The 21,996-nt window shown below is 31.2% G+C and overlaps 2 protein-coding genes across 4 annotated transcripts in view; both read left to right on the forward strand.

Moving 5' to 3' along the window:
* The window catches only part of LOC134683370 (C2 domain-containing protein 5-like), an 88,196-nt gene that overhangs the window by 34,920 nt on the left and 31,280 nt on the right, over window positions 1-21,996 (forward strand). The window lies entirely within an intron of this gene.
* Window positions 416-21,392, forward strand: LOC134683371 (uncharacterized). 2 transcript variants are annotated; one of them, XR_010101009.1, is made up of 3 exons: window positions 416-496; window positions 17,818-21,138; window positions 21,175-21,260. XR_010101009.1 is itself a non-coding variant. In XM_063542639.1 (2 exons), exon 2 carries the CDS (start codon window positions 17,858-17,860, stop codon window positions 20,471-20,473), a length of 2,616 nt encoding a protein of 871 aa, XP_063398709.1. In that variant the 5' UTR covers window positions 416-496; window positions 17,818-17,857; the 3' UTR covers window positions 20,474-21,392. The 2 variants fall into 2 exon arrangements, 1 of the variants encoding a protein (XP_063398709.1); XM_063542639.1 differs by having other exon boundaries at window positions 17,818-21,392.

Genomic DNA, 21,996 nt, shown 5'->3' on the forward strand with positions numbered 1-21,996 from the left:
GGGGGGGGGGGAGTTGATATTTGGTGTTAAAATTTATGTAACTATTACCTAATTTCTTCATTAATTAAATTTATAGTTTTCTTGTGCCTTAATAATTTTGATAATTAATATTTTTATTTTCTTTCTTTAATTTTTAAGGTGACATTTTTGCTGTCAAGGTGTGAAAATGAAACCCTACCTCAACCCCTCCAATAAACATATATTTAGTGTTACCCCCTGACAGGTAGATCCGTTTGTCACCCATGGTCAGATTTGTTTATTGTGCTTCTGTTTCTGTCTGTTGTGTACCTGTATATTACAGAGTTTATTGGTAATTCTAATAATTTTGTTGTTTTAAGGGATGTCAGTATGCACCTGTGTATTACTGACAGGGTTTCAAAAAATATTTATATAGTTTACAGATTTACTAATTATTATTATTTAAAGACTTGTTTTTGATGATGCAACACAGTAATAAGCTGTAAAAAGAAAAAAGATCAAAGAATTGAAGATTTAGGTAAGTTTCTTTTAATTTTTTTTTAAATTTAGTATTAATTTGAAATGAGCTGATTGTGTTTTTCAAATAATTCTGAAAAAGGTTTATACTAATGAATGTTGATTGTTGTTAAAATATAGAAAAAAAATAACTGTTCTTAGTTAGTATGATACAAATAAGATAAAATAGTGATTAATGTCATTTTATTTGAGAAACAAAATATTCCTTTTAAATAAACTTCAATTACACATGATTACTCTGTGTTAAAAAATTGTACTTCCACAAATCACTCATTTTCAAGAATATTGAAGATTGCCAGCTGTGGTCAAACATTTGATATCTAAAAATTTGTTAAGATTTATCCAAATCAAAGTAATCAATTTGAAGGAACATTTGAATATTTCTTAAATTTTAAAACATTAAAACATAATCATTATAAAATTAGGAATTGTGGTATGATTTGTCAATGATACAAACTGTTCATCAAAGTTCAAATGAAGTATAAGAAATTAAAGGTTATATACTGTATAGTCGTCTAGTAAAGGCCTGGACAAGAAAAAATAAGAAACAAGTAAATGAGATAAATTACGCCCTTTTTATATACTTGCTTTAAAACAAAATGTCCATATGGTTTTTTGTAACAGAAAAAATGTTAAAGGTACATTTAATATTAAATCTCAATGCCAATTTTAGAATATTCATTTATTTCTTCCCCTTATTTTGATTTTTTTTGTGTTTCTGTGGAATTAAAAAGTTGTTATGTCAATTTAAGACAAAATTAAGTTAGTTGGACAATTTTGCGTCAATAAGTTTCAACTGATTTACATGACTCTTATATATAGGGATTAGAAAATGGAAAATTAAAAGATAAAATTAAGAAAATAGTAGACTAATGCAAAAGGGTTGCAAACATATTAACATAAGTTTTGAAAATATGAAAGGATAACTAACAGGATTTTTCTCTCAGTTTTATCTGGATCTAATTGAAAATATTTATGCATTGCGAAATGGACAAAAGTAAAACATGACTAAAGCAGAACCTAAACAGACAGATCTAAAGTCACATTAAAAAAATATTTACAACCAAATTTAAAACAAAAGAGGAAGAAACCCAGTTGAGGATAAACATCCATTTTTTCATTAGTATCTGATTCCTAGATGTTTTCTTGGTGAATAGTCCTTGCCAGAATGTCATCTCATTTGGAACTTCCTCATGTCCGAGACCACAATTGTCGTCCCTTGATTTTCGTTGTTCACGAATATAGTCCCTAGTGTTGACAGTGGGTTATTTGCCAATATTTTTCATACCCCTTCCAAATTTATTTCTCCATGTTTGATGCCTCAAATTGGAAGTAGGGGGGTGAAATTACACTGTAAAAAAATTTGGGTCCTGGTTTGGTCCAGCTGAAAAAGGTTAAAAATTAGCATTTCCGAAGCTGTCAAAAGATTTCAAGACGCCATAAACATAAAATTGTCCATATTTTAAGTTAGAGGCGATGAAGTTTTCTATAATTTTGATATGATTTGTCTCAAAAGCAGTACAACACACTGTAAAAGTTTCATTGAGAAAGCGCAGGTGGGATTTTTTTAATTTTCATTTATGTTCTAAAAGAAATGCACTACGAATTAATTGTGGTCTCGGACCTACTGATATATATTATTAGAAAGGAGTTAATTCACTTTTTTTTTTTATAGTTTTGAACTTAAAAAAATGGAAATTTTAATGCATTAGAGTTCTAATTATTAAGTCCATGAAAAAATGATAAAATGTCTAATTGTTTCAGTTTAAAAAGATTGCCACAAAAGGCATCATTTGTGATGTATTTGCAATGTATGTAAATTTAGTTTAAACCCAATAATTATTTGCTTGATTTTTGTTCAAAATTTAAAACAGTTTGCTAAAAAATTCTTCAATGCCATATTCTTTTAACGAAAACTTTACTTATGGAGAGGGTGGACCCACATATGAATTCATGACAAAAAGTTGAGAAAATTACTAATTTCTAGAAAATGGATTAAACAGAAATTTATTCCTATTTCTGTCTAATGTATTTATAAATATGAAGCAGATCAACACCATTTCTTGTTGATAGTTTCAAAATTAAAACATTTAGCAATACATTTGCATCAGATTTACTCAAACAATTAAAGTTATTAGGGTTGCTGGCTTTACTCCTATTTATAATTTTTGAAAATAGTCAAATTTCGAGTAATGTCTCGGGTCAGATTATTGTAAAGAAATTGTCTGGTATTTGAGGCATTTATTATATTGACTTGAAATCCATTTTTTTTTATTGAGCTAACATCACATTGTTTAAGCTGGGAATTAAATGTGATGTATGACAATATTCTGTATAAAAATTAATCACATACAGAAAAAACTCAAAGCGTACAGTTTTGCCTAACGGGTTACTCTGATAATTGTTTGAGCGATTAACCAGTTAACCGGTAGTTTAAATTGATATTTATCGAACAATGAATTGAAGTTTATCCATTGTTTGTAATAACTAGAGATTGAAAAAAAAACTTTTTGATCTCGAATTGTAAATGTCTAAAAACGGTTCTTTCATTTTCTCTTGATGTCTCAGAAAATAATTTGGAGTGTTTCAAAATGAAATTTGCCCAATACTCGTATCATCATTAATTACATTCATGTTGATTTGCATTTCACAGATTTTGAGTTGGCATTTCTTTTAAAGTATGACAAATCCTTGCACTATGGAAGTTGCACTTTCAGATGTAGGTCTACGCAATATTAGATCAAAATTTAAATAAATCGTAAAATATAATCGGCCAATTACTGATTTAAAGTTTCTGTTTATAAATATGTATCCCTATTATGTTTACTTAAGATATTGTCCCGAGCTAATAGACCAGTTGTCTAAGTTCTAATTAATTATTTTTTTTTTTATTAACAAAATCAATCAATATACTAGACAATTGATCTGTCAAATTGATAAAAAACAATATTTATTTATATAGAATGAAAGGATTCAAAAAAAATTATAAATATTTATATCAAATCCATTAAAAAATAAAAAAGTCTGGTTGACCGGTTAGCGTTTTTGATATTTGGTCCTTCTGACGGTTAACCGGTTAATCTTTAACAACCCTTATATTGACATTCTTCTCCTTTAAATAACTTAATATGTACAATTCATGCATTATCCTTCCCTAGCTAAGAGTGTAGGGAAACACATTTTCAATGTCACAAACAAGCATTGTACCAACACTTAAGTTGATATTGTAGATATTACTCCGGGACTGATCCAGCCATTTTTAAAGGGGCATTTGGTGTGTTCCCAACCCAGGATACAGGGAGGGTCCCAACTTTGTATCCCCATTCAAATGCATTGATCATCCAAAAAAAAGGGCAAATTCCAACCCACGGAAACCTCCCTCTGGAACCGCCACTGCTGACTTACTGTTACAAGGCAACTGAGTTTGACTCAGGAAATTGCATAGTGTGTTACAAGGCCACTGTGTTTGACTTTGGAAATTGCATAGTTGCAGTTTAACACTTATAAACATGAACAAGTATATAACACCAAAAATACTTTTTGATTTGATATAAGAAGGATTTTTAAAGATATGTTTCATGTTTATGAATTTACACAGCACTGCAACTGTTACTTTATTTCAATATTTTTTGGTTAAGTAAGGCAACAAATTACAGCATTTTTTTATAGAAAGTGTGTATGTGGGAAAAATACCAAATAAATGAAACAATATTATGATAACATCTTCCTCTCAATATACATTCTAAATTGTTCTTGAATAACTAAAAAAAAATAGTAGATGTCCACTCAATCATTTTTGCCTAAGGCTGTTTTTATTTAATAAGTTGGTTTACGGACATCAGCCCAAAAAACTTAGGGTAGGAGGAGGGAAAAAAATTAAATTTAAACTAGATCTTTCCAGTTGTTTTTTTTTTAATTGGTTTACGGATATCTGTAGGGCTCACACTTCTTCAGAATTATAGGGAGAAGTGACTTCTCTTTTTGAAACTGATAGGGAGAAGTGGTGAGATTTGAAAGAGAAGTGCTCATTCGTGTGGTGCCCTACAATGTTTGGATTTTACTATAGTATAAAGGGTCATATGTAAATAATGTTTTTTTTATATTGTTCAATTCATATCTGAGTATACAATTAAAGTAACATTTCAAATTAAAAGTTTACTTAGGTTTTTGTGAGAAACTTCCAACTAAATATTTAATATCTAGCACTAAATTGTTTTTTTTTATTTTGAAAAATGTAAAGAAATTATAATATATCAATTACAATTTAATTCAAAACTATCTTAAGTATGAAATTCAGTGTTTCTCATAAAAAAATATATAAGTTATTAACCTGGTCCATAATATATTGATATTAGCTAGTGTGATAGTCTCAGAGTTAAGCATCTTTAATCAAGTTTGAAACAAATTCAATCCATAAAAAAATATAGGGAATTATAGACACCAATCAATTAGATGTAACTAAAAGTCTCTTAATGCATGTGACATACATAATTTTTCCCTTTGTGGTCAATATTCGTCTGTCAGCTGTTTCGTCTGTGCGTCCATAATAATTATTGTAAAAGTACAGATTTCGGTCTTAGCTGGTCCGGTTCAGATCCGTAGTTTAGAAATCGGTAAATGGCGGACGAATGCAAGAAAATTTACAAAAATAAACGATGTTTGACAAGTTATTTGGAAAGGAACATGACGTTTTTAATGCAATAAATGGATTAAACATTTACTAGAGGCAACTTTTATCACGTTTAAATGAAGTAACAAACTTATTTTGCCGTCGAAATTTAGGTTGATGTACGTTTTCGAGTGACAAGCACTGGAACTTGCAAAAATGTTCGAGGTGATGAGTTGTATTTTTTATCAAATAAACTGCTACACACTGCAAATACAATGCTTCAGCCTTTTTTCTTAAGATAATGAACCGTTTATGTCTTAATTTCTTAAATTATCAATAAAAAAATGATGTTTTATCAACTTGTTAAAAATTGAAAATGTCCGATGACGGATGCGACTGGAATCGTCAAGTTTTCGCTTTTGGGTGTCAGGGAAAGCTAACCAGTCACGTTTCCGGTGCACTGGTTTACGATTTTTTAGTACAGTAATAGGAAACAGAATACGAAACGTAAACACAAAAATTCCGTTTAAAATGTTCTTAGTAAATCGATAAATATGAGGTCGGCGGAAATAATTTTTAAGGATAATATGCGTTTATTTTTATTTGAATTAGCGAAAATTCGGGTCGGCGGATCCGTAAACCAACTTATTTAATAAAAACGGCCTAAAGGGTTATGTTAGTGCTTGGATGGAAGAAGACTGAAATATATGGTAGTAATAGTATGCCAACCGCAATATGATTGGCATAAAATGTGCATGATGTTAATGGCATTCTCCTAAGCAAATCATAGACTGACATTTGATTTATCTTGGGGTTTTGGTATCATTTTATGAGTTTTGCTAGCAGCAGTTAATCTCAGCCTAAATCTACATGAAATATTTTCTAATGGATATTTAAGTAGACAAAATTAACCCAGCAAACAATCTTACTTTTCATACAAGGAAATCAGTAGTAAAAATTGAGTTGAATTAATTTACATATTTGTTTATCTGGCAAAAATTGGTAAATTCGACTTATATTAATATCAATGTTTTGATATAAATGAATTGATTTGTTAAAACTTGTTAAAGTTTACATCAAAATAACTAAAACACAGATGGTCCGAGACCACAATTGTCTTCCCTTGATTTTCGTTGTCCACAAATATAGTCCATAGTGTTGACAGTGCCAATATTTTGTATACCCACTTCTTAATTTATTTCTCCATGTTTTATGCCTCAAATGGCAAGTAGGGGGGTGAAATTACCCTGTAAACAAAAATGGCATAATTTTAAAGGAAAGTAGAGATTTGGTCCAGTTGTAAAAGGTTAAAAACTAGCAATTCGGAAGCTGTCAAAAGATTTCAAGACGCCCTAAACATAAAATTGTCCATTTTTTGAGTTAGAGTCGATGAAGTTTTCTATAATTTTGATATGATTTGTCCCAAAAGTAGTACAACACACTGTAAAAAATTTATTGAGAAAAAGCAGGTGGGATTTTTTTAATTTTCATTTATGTTCTATAAGAAATGCACTACAAAATAATTGTGAAATCTGTAAATATAGGATCTGTACTTTGGCAACTTCCCTAAATGATTTGATGGTGTCAATTTGTTCAATAGCATGAAACTAAAGGATTTAAACTTTTATTTTATAGAATTTCTGCAAAAATGACCAATTTTGGCATTTTATGGTCAAAATAGGCATTTTATAGCTTTTTCAATATTGATGCATAAATGGCATCCTGACTTTCTATCTGACAGGTTTTCATGTGTCAATATTTGTGTTTCTATGCCTTAATCTAGTTCTTTTACTTTTTTGTGAACTCTGAATCTACAGAAAAGAATATTATCTCAGACAATATGTGCAAAATGTGTTGTATAAATGACCCTTGTCTAATGCTCTGTTGGGATGAAGTCAAAAGTGTGGAGCTTGGTACATAAAATTGAAGTCCATAATAAAATCTCACTAAATTTGTATCAAAAGCACTTTACAATATCTATTGTACCTGTTCCATTTCACATACTATCTTTCTTTTCTTCTGTAGGATAGCAAGTGGTTTAAATATAAGCCTGTTGAGACTAAAATTGCATGCAAGTTTTTCACTAAAAAATGCAAAAACCTTTGTATCAGACCATACTGTCTGCAAGAAAAGTTAATTGCAAGAGTCTTTTTGTGCTCAGATTTGTTGTATCATGACACATGAGTATAGAAATGATAAAAAAGACACAAATTTTTATATCTTAATAGTCTCAATAAGCATTTTTTAATGTAAATATGTGGCACGGCCTAAATTGACCCTAAATATTTTCCAGTCTTACTTGGCCTAAGACCCTTTTAAACTAATATGATATGTTATTTGTAACTTTTCTTTCCATTTAAAATACATTCAATACATATGTAAGGATTATTTATAACCAAAAAGCTTCACAAATTTAAAATTGCTGGAAATTATTACATCTTCATGTAAGACCCCCCTTCATTGAAAAACCTCAATTTTTAGGTGCAGGCTCATATAAATTTGACTTTTGAATAATTATGCTAAGTCTGATAAATCAAATACGTACTTTATTGCTTTTAGTACATGATAAATTATATATTAAGGCATTTAAAAAGTATTTTTTTGCAATATTTTAATTTTTAAAGCCCCAAATGTTGATAGTTGAAATTTTTCAATTTAACAACAAAATTTAACACACAAAGTTGAGTACAGAATTTAACATATTGTCTATGATATATATCCTATTGTTATGAAACTTTGTAAGCAGTGTTATAATTTATTAAGTCTTGGTCTTACCAAGTTTTTTTAAGATTTGTCAACTCTTTCTATCCTATTAGGTCTGAGACCACAATTGTTCCTTGATTTTCGTTGTTCACGAATATAGTCCCTAGTGTTGACAGTTGGTTACTTGCCATTAATTTTTTTACCCCTTCCAAATTTATTTCTCCATGTTGAATGCCTCAAATTGCAAGTAGGGGGGTGAAATTACACTTTTTCACCAAAAAATTGGGTGCATAATTTTAAAGGAAAGTAGTGATTTGGTCCAGCTGAAAAAGGTTAAAAAATAAGCACTTCAGAATCTGTCAAAAGATTTCAAGACGCCCTTAACATAAAATTGTCCATATTTTGAGTTAGAGCTGATGAAGTTTTCTATAATTTTGATATAATTTGTCCAAAAAGTAGTACAACACACTGTAAAAATTTCATTGAGAAAGCGCAGGTGGGATTTTTTAAATTTTCATTTATATTCTAAAGGAATGCACTACGAAATAATTATGGTCTCAGACCAATTGTGCTATTTCATTCCACAGACTATTTGACAGTCAATAGTTTCAAAGACTATTAACCCAGCTAATAGTTTCATAATCATCTTTCCTTTACTTTTTCATGCTTGTCTTTCATTGGACAATAATGATGTCATTGATGATTCTGCTTGGATTTGTGTGCTTGGCATCGTCAAACTCTTAATATTGTAAACAGTAAAATCTGTTTGTGTCGATTGTAATTTGACTTTTAAGAAGCAATTATAAAAGAGAAAGAAAATCTTTGTGCGCATGTTTTAAAGATCTAAAATATAGTACCTCATTTATAATATGGATTTGGACGTCACATTTTAAAACTGTATTTTTGCGTTAGATGTACTTTACCTAGAATTTATTATATACACGGAAAGTTAAACACAAGTATATTTATAGTCTTGATTGCAATTAATAAAATATGTACAAATACAACACATGTGCATGTCAAGTTATGTTACATTTTTCATTTCTTTCAGATGATATATCTACACTTTTAGAAAATTAGTTAATTTGGTATATGAAAACACTTAATGACTGTATTGTTCAGTATAATAAAACACCTAGTGACTGGTTGTGCGGGTTATAGCAAGTTTGTTGTCCCTTCGCATACAAACTATTGCTCTCGGCTTTGCCTCGAGCAATATTTTGTATCTCAGGGACAACAAACTTGCTATTACCCTTAACCAGTTAAAAGGTGTACAATATTTCACAACACTTATTTTTTCTGATAATGTGTTATCTGAAATAAGTTTTTTACTTTTGCCGATTTGGTTTTGAGACATGTCACTTGTCTGATTAAACCAGTAGTTGTGAAGTTTTAGCATCAATTTGTGATTTTTTATATATAAATATAAGCTTATAATTTGATCAGCTTTTTATCAGCTCAACTGACTTGAAAGTGGGCTTTTCTCATCACTTTGCGTCTGTCGTCTGGCGTCCATTGACTGTCGTCTGTAAACTTTTACAAAAATCTTCTCCTCTGAAACTACTGGGCCAAATTTAACCAAACTTGGCCACAATCATCATTGGGGTATCTAGTTTAAAAAATGTGTGGCGTGACCAAGCCAACCAACCAAAATGGCTGCCATGGCTAAAAATAGAACATAGGGGTAAAATGTAAATTTTGGAACCAAAGCATTTAGAGCCAATCTGACAAGGGTTAAAATTGTCTTTTAGGTCAATATCTATCTGCCCTGAAATTTTCAGACAAATCAAGACAACCCCTTGTTGGGTTGCTGCCCCCAAATTAGTAATTTTAAGGAAATTTTGCAGTTTTTGCTTATTATCTTGAATATTATTATAGATAGAGATAAGCTGTAAACATCAATAATGTTCAGCAAAGTAAGATCTACAAATAAGTCAACATGACCAAAATTGTCAGTTGATCCCTCAAGGAGTTATTGCCCTATATAGTCAATTTTTAACCATTTTTTTTAATTTTTAGTATACTTTGAAAAAAATCGATTTTCTGAAACCACTGGGCCAAATTTAACCAAACTTGGCCACAATCATCACAATCAAAAATGTGTGGCGTGACCCAGCCAACCAACCAAGATGGCCACCGTGGCTAAAAATAGAACATAGGGGTAAAACGTAGATTTTGGCTTATAACTCTGAAACCTAAGCATTTGGAGCAAATCTGACATGGGGTTAAATTGTTACTTAGGTCAACATCTATCTGTCCTGAAATTTTCAGACAGATCAGACAACCGGTTGTTGGGTGTCTGCCCCCAAATTAGTAATTTTAAGGAAATTTTGCAGTTTTTGCTTATTATCTTGAATATTATTATAGATAGAGATAAACTGTAAACATCAATAATGTTCAGCATAATAAGATCTACAAATAGGTCAACATGACCAAAATTGTCAATTGACCCCTTAAGGAGTTCTTGCCCTTAATAGTCAATTTTTAACAATTTTTGTAAATTTTTAGAAAATATTTTCCACTGTAATTACTGGGCCAAGTTCTTTATAGATAGAGATAATTGTAGCAATAAGAATGTTCAGTGAAGTAAGATCTACAAACACATCACCATCACCAAAACACAATTTTGTCATGAATTTATCTGTGTCCATTGTTTAATCATAGTCAATTTTTAACAATTTTCATTAATTTGTTAAATTTGGGTAAATTTTTACAAAATATTATCCTCTGTATCTTAAGGTCCAAGTCTATGTAGATAGAGAAAATTGTAAGTATCAAGAATGTTCAGTAAAAGTAAGATCTACAAACACATCACCATCACCAAAACACAATTTTGTCATGAATCCATCTGTGTCCTCTGTTGAATATGCACTTAGACCAAGGTGACACAGGTTCTTTAGGGCCTCTAGTTTTATTGCTTCCTATTTTATGAGGTTGTTTCTATTTTTCCAAACTATAACATAGTTCGTTTGAAGTACGAAATAAAAGACGTAAACGTTGGTACCAATAGTTTAACCCAATCATAATTACAGACGACTTACTTTCCTTATGTCTGTGGTTAATTCTTTAAGTTTTTGAATTTTATTGTTACCTGCACAAACATTAACAAGATCTGGTTTCTTCAAAAAACCTTCTCCAATTTTTAACCGAGATGCGGACTCGATATAAATGATACTTTAACTCCATGACTCAAACAATCAACAAAGATATGTAGAGGTCAACTTAAGAGATAGTCGGACATTATACAATATTTCAAACATAAAAAGAACAAATTATGTATACTATGAATAAATTACCAAAGATAACTAAAATTTGTCATCATCATTTGTTTCATAAAATACGCAACAATTAAAAGAAAACCACTCAAATATTGAAGAAAACAATGACAGGGACAAAATAATCAACTCTGACATGAGTGAAAACAACCACCGTTGATTGACACAGATGAAAAGTGCCGGGTTAAAATAGTTCTCATATCCCATCCTTTCTATAACGAAAAAGTCACATTGTGTGAAGGATAGACAATTTTAGATGTCGACCTTTTATTTTCCAGTCGAAATTTTTTAAATAAAACTCTTTTTATAAGAATGAACAATTTCAAATTACATGAATTAATCCACCCTTTCTTGTATGTTCATAAAACTGGAAAAAAATGTTTTTGTCATATGCAATATTCAGGTTCCTACAAAATAGAAAGCTTTCACATAAAATTTTAAAATAAACTGTTGGACTAGATGATCACTATGAGGACATGGCACAGCGAATGTGCGTTCCCTCAAGATTTGAATTTTTTAAAGCCAAACGGAAACATTTCATTCAACACTGTGGTCTCAGAATTACAAGAAAGGCCCTAATATATTTTGATATCCTTGTATCTCTTTTCCTTAGCTCTATTGAATATATTTTTAATAGTTTAAATGGATCAGATGAACTTAAAAACTCTACATGCTGTTAACAAATAAGGTATAAAAACAAGTTCGTATATATCAGTGTTGAGTGTTGGATTTGAATTTTCAATACTAGTATCAGCTTAACTTTTGCATAAAATCAAGCACTGCCGTTCATGTTTATATGTTGTTTTTTCTTCAGCTACTGTTAAACAATTTTGGTTGTAAAAAAAATAAAAATCCAGAATTTTCTTTCAACACCTGTATTATTTGTAAAGAGTCTGTTATGATAAGAAAGTCATGATAGCTGGTATGGTTACAACTGAGACACCAATAGCCACTAAAGACATCAGGACAAGGCTATACACTAAGGGTCGTTTAGTTGCCTTCAACAATAGTTAGGGATATATTATTTCCCTAGTTTTTGGTTGGGCTTGTGTTACTCAGTCTTTTTAGTTGGTTTTCGTGTTGTGCTATAGCATTGTCAGTGTGATTCCAATTCATAAGTTTGACTGTTCCTTTGGTATCTTTTGCCTCTCTTGTAAGACTGTCCTTCATGCAATTTAATGTGAAACATTTTGAATGAGAAAGTTAGGCAATTTAAGCTTTCAGAATTGAAGGATGAAAAAAACAAATATGAAAAATAAAGGGTGACAACGCCAACCACTTGGTCAAAGGATTCTTTCCGACCTTGGCTAAAAATGGAAAAGCTCAGTATATTTTAGAAGGGGCTGATCCCTTCTTCTAAACTTGCAACTGTCGAACTGTCTGTGTCGTGTATCCATAGTCGTGTATCATTAGAACAAATACAGTAGCAAAAAACATTTGAAAAGAATTTGGCATGAAAGAATTGAACCAAAGATTTGTATATTTAAATATACAATTCCTTGATTGAACCAAGCACAAAAAACCTAACACACTGACAAAAGACAAAATAAAAATAAAATAATAAAGTCTAGATTGTTCAAAACTCGATCTTATCTAAAAATAGAACATGTTTTTGAAAACAAAGTGGGACACATGGACAATAATTAATTAACATGATTAAGGCAGAGTATGAACATTGTATACAATGATCAAGTATTAGAATGATGAATAAATCAGGGTATGATTGGCTCTTCCCAGAAATTATTTTAAAAGACATTGTTGAAATTATAAATAACTTTAATTTTTTGATATTTCTAAAACTAATGAAGTCAAAATATGTCTATACCAAAAGCAAATGGGGAAGTTTCTCAAGAACAGGTTAACCTGATGGTAATTTATAGTGCATTCAAAAATAGATATTAAAAAAACATTACAACATATAAATAAAATAACAATTGGTTTTTTTTTTACACTTGGTAAATTCAATAAACAAAGGCATACGAAGTTTTTAATTGGAGTATATAAAGTTTGTGTAAATATTTGCACAATACCTCTAAAAGATATTGTTTTCAACACCGCAAATTCAATATATTTTTGGGACTTTGAGTATCATTCTTGTATAATAGAAGAAATTCAGTTATTTTTCTTCAAGCCTATTATGGTTTCAGCAGTAAAATGTGGGTTTTTACATACGTTTTCAATGTTTTCTGTGTTCTCATAAAAGCGACAAAAATGTCGTTTTGGCATGCCAGCGGTAAACAACAAAAATGTTGTTTTGGCACCGAAATGGTTGAAATCTATTTACATCATTCCTAAAATAGATCCTTTTTAAAATAAAATAGTATTAATTTGATGGCAAAAAAACATTTGCATATTTTTTCCTATATGTGTATTTTTATGCCCCACCTACGATAGTAGAGGGGCATTATGTTTTCTGGTCTGTGGCTCGTTCGTCCGTCAGTCCGTCAGTTCATTCGTTCACTCGTCCCGCTTCAGGTTAAAGTTTTGGTCAAGGTAGTTTTTGATGAAGCTGAAGTCCAATCAACTTGAAACTTAGTACACTTTTTGCTTATGTTATGATCTTTCTAATTTTAGTGCCAAATTAAAGTTTTGACCCCAATTTCACGGTCCACTTAACATAGAAAATGAAAGTGGGAGTTTCAGGTTTAAGTTTTTGGTCAAGGTAGTTTTTGATGAAATTGAAGTCAAATCAACTTGAAACTTAATACACATGTTCCCTATAGTATAATCTTTCTAATTTTAATGCCAAATTAGATTTTTACCCTATTTCACGGTCCATGGAACATGGAAAATGATTGAGTGGGGCATCCGTGTACTTAGAACACATTCTTGTTATGCAATACTTCTAATGAACTGTACCCTTGTTATATATTCTCTACAACACATTACAAAACATGTTTAACCCGTTAAGTCAGGAGCTCTTTGATAGTTTTGTATAATTTATAATTTTAGTACATTTATATATTATTGAAATAAGACATCCATTTTGGCTGAACTAGTGATAATTTTGTTCAGGGGCCAACCGAAGCACGCCTCTGAGTGCAGGATTTTTATCGCAGTGTTGTCTTTAATACCTATGAACACTTGAGAGCTCAAACAATTCAATTTCAGATACAACAAATGTTTCCAAGGGGCATAACTCTTTTTAAAAGCTGATATAAGTTTGAAGTTATAAAATAATCTAGCAAGAATTGAATACATGAGAGTGCTTATGTTGCAATTCTTCATTAAATTAATGGGTGGGGTTTTTTTCGGCTGTTTGGTTAAGTTGTTGTAACATTTCCTATTTTCATCCTCAATTTTATCTTGACACTTTTCACCAAAATAGTCCATTTTTAGTCCTTTACATGTTTTCATAGAGCTACTGCCTTGCCAATAGATAAGATTTTTATATAACTTATTGTACATATTTTATTTGTGATATCCATAAAAATGTAAATTATTTGAGTGGAGTGAAACATTTCAGTGCTGTAGTTTGTTCTTTTACAGTCTAAAATCCTAATCTGATTAAATCAAATTGGCGCAAAATGATTGGCTATGTAACTGGTGCATTGATTTTTAAAGTTGTTGTAAATGAAAACTATGTGCCTGGTGTGAATGATATATTAAAAATTGGTGCAAATGTTATGGTGTATTTTGGTCATGTTACAAATAAATGACCAAATATTGTTAAAAATACAACATTAATATCTAAAACTTGAGTGAAAAGATTAAATAACAAAAATGATATAAGTTTTGAGAAGTATATTTGAAATCAAGGGCAGATAATTATATTGAATTTGATTGGACTTTTTGTGTCTACATGAAATGAACTTAGTAATGGATTCACAGTAAAAATTTAGATTATAGGTTGCACTTTCTAAATACAGCTGTTTCTCAAACCACGCCTCTTTTCATAGATAATTAATTGTGTTTACATTCTGGTTCCCAGTTCTGATCTGTAGGTTGCATAACTTAGGAATATTACCAGTAAATATACATGTGAATATTATTTATATTGAAATCTGTGGTAACCCTACAGTCGAGGTAGGGGTAGTTAAAAAAATTATTGTAAGTTTAATCTTTGGGGCCTATAAACATTGAAAATATGCCACACAGCCCTATATTTGAACTTTGAAAAAAATAGTAGGTCTATGAACTTTCCATTCCAGGATATGATTTTTTTCAAATTTCTTGGTAAAAGTGGTACAGTTTTAGCTGTAAAGAGAGTTCCTATGGGAAAATTCATTGTCAATATTACTGAAATGCAACCTATAGCATACTTATGAATTTCTAAAGCTCTTTTGCCTATATGCTAATAACCGAAGTGTCTGCTACCTGTCTTCATGCATCATAGCTGACTTTTAATGTATACCTTCAATACTATCCACAAATTGATCAATTTTTACTTGAACCTGGTCTGTCAATCCTGCCTTGATATTCATAGCTGTTTCTGTGAATTTCCTAATCTATTTTTTATATTTTCGTGAATGTATGGAACACTTAAAATGTTTTGCATTAAGTGAATTACCATTTACCATTTCTCAAACACATAATTCTTTTATTAGTTCACAAGGGCCAAGAGCTAGGGAGTCTGTCGTTGTCTGTTAAATTTTACAAAAATCTTGTTCTCTGATACAACTGAGCCAAATTTAAAGTTACTTAGCCATAATAATCATTAGATTATCTAGTTTTTAAAAATTTAAAGACAACCACGTCTGCCAACCAAAATGGCAGACTCGGCTAAAAATATACATACAGGTAAAATGCTATTTTTGTCTTATATCTCTGAAACCAACACATTGACAGCAAATCCGACATGAAGTAAAAAGTTCTTCAGGTCAAAGTTTATCTGCCCTGAAATTCTCAGACCAATGAGACAACCTGTTTGTTGGGTTGCTGCCCCTGAATTCACAGTTTTTTGTTATTATATTTAGTATAATTATAGAGATAAAAAGTAAACAGTAATTTTGTTCATCAAATTTAGATCTTCAATTAAGTTAACATGAGTTAAAATTTTCAAGTGACCCCTTAGGAGTTAATCCCTTTTAAATTATTATTTTTACAATTTTTGAAATTTTTTGTAAATATAGGCCTGCTAACTGGACGTGTTATTGTGTACTGGTGTCCCTCGATCCATCTATCCGCCCATCCCACATCAACATGTCAGATATTAACTCAAAAAACACCTTTACCAATTTACATAAAACTTTGTTGAATTGTATATATCTATAGTAGCTTTTTTAAATTTAAGATTTTACAATTCAGAGTTGCATGGTTTTTTATTCAGAATAAAAAGGGAGATTTTCCAGTTTTCAAACAATATCTCCAAAATGCTTTCACCAATTTGCAAGTAATTTTGGTGAATTGTTTATATTCATTGACATGAGCTCCCTTTCCATTTTTCTAAATTTTTTAGATTTTAAGTTTATAAGTTATTGGAGTTTATTCATTAAAAAAGGGGGGATTTTCCTCAAAAATGCTTTTAGCAGTTTTCATGAAACTTTGGTGAATTGTTTATATCTATTGATGTAAGCTCCCGTTTAAATTTTTGATTTAATGTTTCTGAGTTATCAGGTTTTATTCATATAGAAATGTTTTTTTACAGTTTTCGGACAATACTTCAAAAATGTTTTCAACAGTGTTCATGAAACTTGAGTAAATCAATTGACAAAAGCTCCCTTTTGATTTTCAAAAATTTCTTATATGAGAATTGATTGAATTTTATTTTTTGAAAATGTAACTGGTGTATCATGCGCTAATTGCACAATAGTTTATTTTTTAGTCGGACCGGTATTGCTAACACTTTCATGTATGAAAGACTTTCCTGTATGCCCTTTGGAAATATTCATCTTATTGAAAATAATGCCATGAGGGCTCTCATGGTCTTATGCGTGCTTTTCTCGACAGATCTTTATGAAATTCATATTATGGGTTTATATCATCAATGTCCTTGAAGATTTCATAAGTTGGTGCTGATCAATTATTTTTAAAAGAAAAGAGTTATAACCCCTGAAAATATTGATTATATGAAAAAATTGTATTGTAACAGCTCTCATGTGTTCTATTCTCACCAAAATTTTATAAAACTTGTATATCATAGGTTAATATCAGCAATATCTTTTACACATCAATTAGAATTTCTGATCAAATATTTTAAATGAGTTATGCCCCTTAGAAATACAAATTATAATGGTAATCACATTGCATTTGCTCTGATTTTCAGACTCAATATATTGATAAAAAAAAATTAAAAACCCAGTAATAATTGCCCTTGTTCCTTTTGATAAATGACATATATGCAGGACATTGGAACTCTGTTTTCATTTTATATTAAACTAGTATTGTCAGCTTGAAATCTACTTAATATTTATTTCTAAGCCTAAAAATTCAGAGTCTTAACAGGCCAACTTTGTGCCTGGAAATAAAGTTTAATTGAAATGGTAATGGCTAATTTATAGTTGAAATTTTCATCTAAAAATGCTACATTGATTAATGTCAAAAAATATATTCATATATTGAGAAAAGTTATTCATATTGTAGTATTTGTAGAGTCTGTTCAAAAGAACAACAATATTGTTTGCAACTGTACCAAACATTGTAAAATGTAGTATTATTCTCAATGAGTCCATCAAGACTGGGCATACTAGAAGGAGTTTACTTTGAATTTAAATGTATTTCTCTTGAAAGCATTGCAAACATATGCAAAAATCTTTGTTTAGCATTCTTTATAACTGGTACCTTTTTAATTTTCAGATAAATCCAGACTTTGATGACTACCAGGCAATAACACACCATGTCTTACCACTGTACAGCACCTTATACCAATGAGTGGAATATGTCCAATCAACGGCTTAGCTATCTTCTATCACAAGACATCACCTACGCTGATTTCTCTCAACTATTGTTATTCGATCCGGACATATCTACACCTAACCACTCACAGATATTTATCTCCATTTTACCAGAGGCCCCTATATTACCTGTACCGCTTATGCAAACAAACAGGACAGAGATTTACCAGAATCGGTCAACCATATCTATATCCAACATGTCACCTATAGTGCCACCACCATCATTTTGCTACCAGAATCAGTCAACCATATCCATTTCAAACTTGTCACCTATATTACCACATCAATCATTTTCCCACCAGAATCAGTCAGCTGTATCCTTTAGCAACTTTGCAGATACTCCAGCTGGATCTATGTCTCACCAAAATCAGTCAACCATGTCTACAACCAAACAACCAGCCATATTACCTGTCGCAGCCTTTCAGTCAATCTTACCAAAGACCTGTCTTAATCAAACAGATATGCCTACACCAAACCAGTCTCCATCAACCAATGCACAACCAAGTCAGTCAATAAATTGCAAAGAAACAAGTCTCCACAATAGTTCTGAGTTTGAGCATGTAACATCTACTCAGCCAGTCATCACAACACCAACCAACAAAGTGATGACATCACCATCATCAGATAATCCTCTAGTAGCAGCCTTCCAGTTACCATACTATACTGGAGCTAGTGACTTTTGTGACAAGAACACACCACAGCTTAGTCCTACACCAGTAAGGTCAGTCAGAAACCTTATTGATGACATCGAGAAGAAAATCAAATCAGATACACCATGCTCCTCTAGTAAAGGGACATGTGTTCCAGCTAAAATATCTCCTAGACAACAAACTATCATCAACTCTTCCACTAAAATCTCAGATGATTCGTCTAGTATGTTACCAACAGAGACAGCTATTGTAGATCAACAGCCAACATACATTGTGTGTACTAGTCAACTACCAGATCAACAACCAACTGTCACAACTGTACTAGAAGTATGTCCAACCATTTCAACACCTATTAATCAACAAGACAGTTCTATTGAAGATCAGTTACCACCATCCCAGTGTACCACCACAGAACATCTGTCATTGGCTTTATCTAGTCAACCATTGATCAACCAATCAACAATAACTTCTAATCAACCAGAGACAGCTTCAAGACTTCTTGACCAGATGTTAAGCGTCTGTTTGTCATCACCTAGTTTATCAGACTTATCTGTAAACAGCTCATTGCTAAATGAAGATGAAGCAACAGAACTCCAGAGCATCCTTAGAGATTCCTTCATTTCCATGACAACACTGCCCTCTAGTGACAACGAAAAGACAGAACAGCAAATGAACAATGAACTGATCAACTCATTAAATCAAACCTACAACCTTCACCAGAATGTTACCATGTTACATGATGATCTGATAGACATTAATGTTGACTCTACATTCAATGATCTCTTCTACTATGTCCACCAAGGTAGTCCATTAGTCCATAGTGAAGTCAGCCCTCAGCTTTTATATGAACATTCCGCCACAAATAGACAGTCTTCCAGTAAAGACATTCACCAAACTACAACAGATATCAGCCAATCAAGTTGCAAACAACCAAATCAAACAACAACCAAGTTACTTGTCAACAGACAACAAGACAATCCAAACACTTTAGAATCGACTCTATCAACAGTTTCAACCCACCAACCAGACCATTCTGACCATTCTGACCAACCTGTTAAACCAATATGTTCTACACAGTATAGTAGCCATGTTGAGACTGAAGAAGTTAGTGGAATTACCCATCAGTCAACACCAGATACTAGACCAGTAGGTGTCACTACTAGACAATCAGCTCGCAAACGTCTCTTTGAGTCAACACCTATGAAGATGGCATGTGATATCAACTTTGATAACTACATGTCATGTGAAGACACACCTCCTGGTAAAAGACAGAAGGTTTGTGTAAGCTGTGATGGTCCAGTGTCTGTCAACCAAGTATCTTCATCTACTAATCTTACCACTCAACAGACAGCAAGTGCAATTCAGAACCCACCATGTAGTCCCTCAACAATTGCTGGTTACATCTGTCATAAGTACAAGGGGGAGAAGGTCACCAACTCCTACCCTGCTCAGAACAGCAGACGCAACATTCAGAGTTTAATGAAGATTCCGCCACATATTCTCAACTCAAGACTTCCTGCTTCCAAGTTTGCAAATTTAATGGAGGACTATAGTGACATTCAGTATGAGTACAGGCAGCTCTTTGATTACACCACCAAACAGATCAGTTCGTTTGCCTTTATAGGGATCAATGAGACGAAACCACACCTCTTTGCCCGAGATCTCATGTGGAAGCTTTTCTCTATACCTGAGCTGTCCCAGTGTGTTACCATGCCGAGGTTTACAACACTCTTCCCTCTGGATTCTGACATCATGGCTGCAGTAAAGACTGTTACTTGTCAGAAGTTTGGTATAAAGGAATGGGAGAATACCGTTGTACCCGATATTAAAAAACTCATCAGAAATTTCTTCAGTGTTAAACTTCAGTGTAGCGTCTATTTTGATATCTTAATGAACAGACTTTATTAGTGGTTAATATGATAAAATGTTACATTTCATCACTGAATACTGCTCCAACAATGAATTCTTCCTTAGCAATATATTCAAGTAATGTGCCATAAACTGGAATTATTAATAGTTGGTCCAAAAGTCTCTGTGTAAGATGTACTAACTTTCAGTAGTATTATTCAGAACTTTGTCATCACACTAGATATTGTTATGCTTTGTTTCAGTATATTTTATTGTTTTATTCTGTAAACTTTTTTTTAAAGTTTTTTAAAAGTTTTTACTTTGATTTTATTAATGAAAGTGTTAGGATTGTATGTCTTCTTCCAAAATGTTTGTCATATTTAAGACCTTATTTGGAATTCATTATGTTTGGTTTTTTTATTAATCAATTTATCTTTTTGTTCTCTTAACATAAAAAGTTTCATAATTTTTTTATATAAGGATGAAGTGACCTCAAAACGTGTATAATTTGCCTAAATATAGAGGATTTTTATTGAATTTCTAGCAAGTATTCAAATATGAAAATTGAGTAAAAATAAAAGATAATTACAATGTGAGAAAAAAACATCAGTCTTAATCTGTTATATAGAGAAGATTCTGAACTATGCATGTTTACCTAAAATGCAATAAATATGTAATAAGTTAGTGCTTTGTAAATAATGAAGTGTGTATATGTGTATAGACAGGTGTAAATAATGAAGTGTGTATATGTGTATAGACAGGTGTAAATATACCGGTATGTAAAGACATAGATAACTGTATATTATTTATGAAAGAAAGTATTTATTAATTTCATGGTTAAATGTGTGCAAGAGTATGTAATGTTAGGATGTGAAGTAATTGGCAACTAATTATTCTAATAGTAAAACTAATAGTATAATGTTTTTTTTTATTAGTCCCATTGTCAATTGAACATTTTTTTTATAATTATGTTTGCTTGTAGAAGAATGTATACAATATGTGTGAATGAGTTTGAGTTTAAATTAAAATAATGTTATTGTTTTGATTTTCCCTGTTTCTTTTCCATATTGGATGTTTTATTTGATAAATATATGAAAGATAAATGATTTGTTTGGTATTATTTAACAGTGTTGTGGCATAAATGTCTTTAATAGCACAATTATCACATTAAGTAAACAAAAATATGATTGGCCAAAATTGAACACAATCCAAAACAACACCAAAAAACACCAGTCCAGAGTTGAGATATGGTATGATTGCCAATGAGACTAATGATTATAGGTAATCATATTGCCTTCAACAATTTTTAAATTCCATTCAACAAAGTCGGCTAAAATTCAAACTAGTAAATTAAAAGCCTGATTGAGGTACAAAACAAGAAAAGAAAAAAAAATATGACATACCTCAACAAACAACAACCACTGATTTACATGCTCCTCACTTTGATTTTGCACATACGGAATGTTGGCAAGGTTTATAACTTCTTGTCTAGACTTCCTTTATTAAAAGTTAGATATATGATCAAGACACATCTCCAGATATAAATTTTCAGAGATGAGGGGTGCATGTATATGTCAACATGA

This window comes from Mytilus trossulus, chromosome 9 (assembly GCF_036588685.1).
Source record: "Mytilus trossulus isolate FHL-02 chromosome 9, PNRI_Mtr1.1.1.hap1, whole genome shotgun sequence".
Taxonomy (NCBI): domain Eukaryota; kingdom Metazoa; phylum Mollusca; class Bivalvia; order Mytilida; family Mytilidae; genus Mytilus; species Mytilus trossulus.

Excerpts from the sequence above, each read along its gene's own strand:
- LOC134683371 (XM_063542639.1), top strand. The coding sequence starts at position 17,858 with ATGTCTTACCACTGTACAGCACCTTATACCAATGAGTGGAATATGTCC.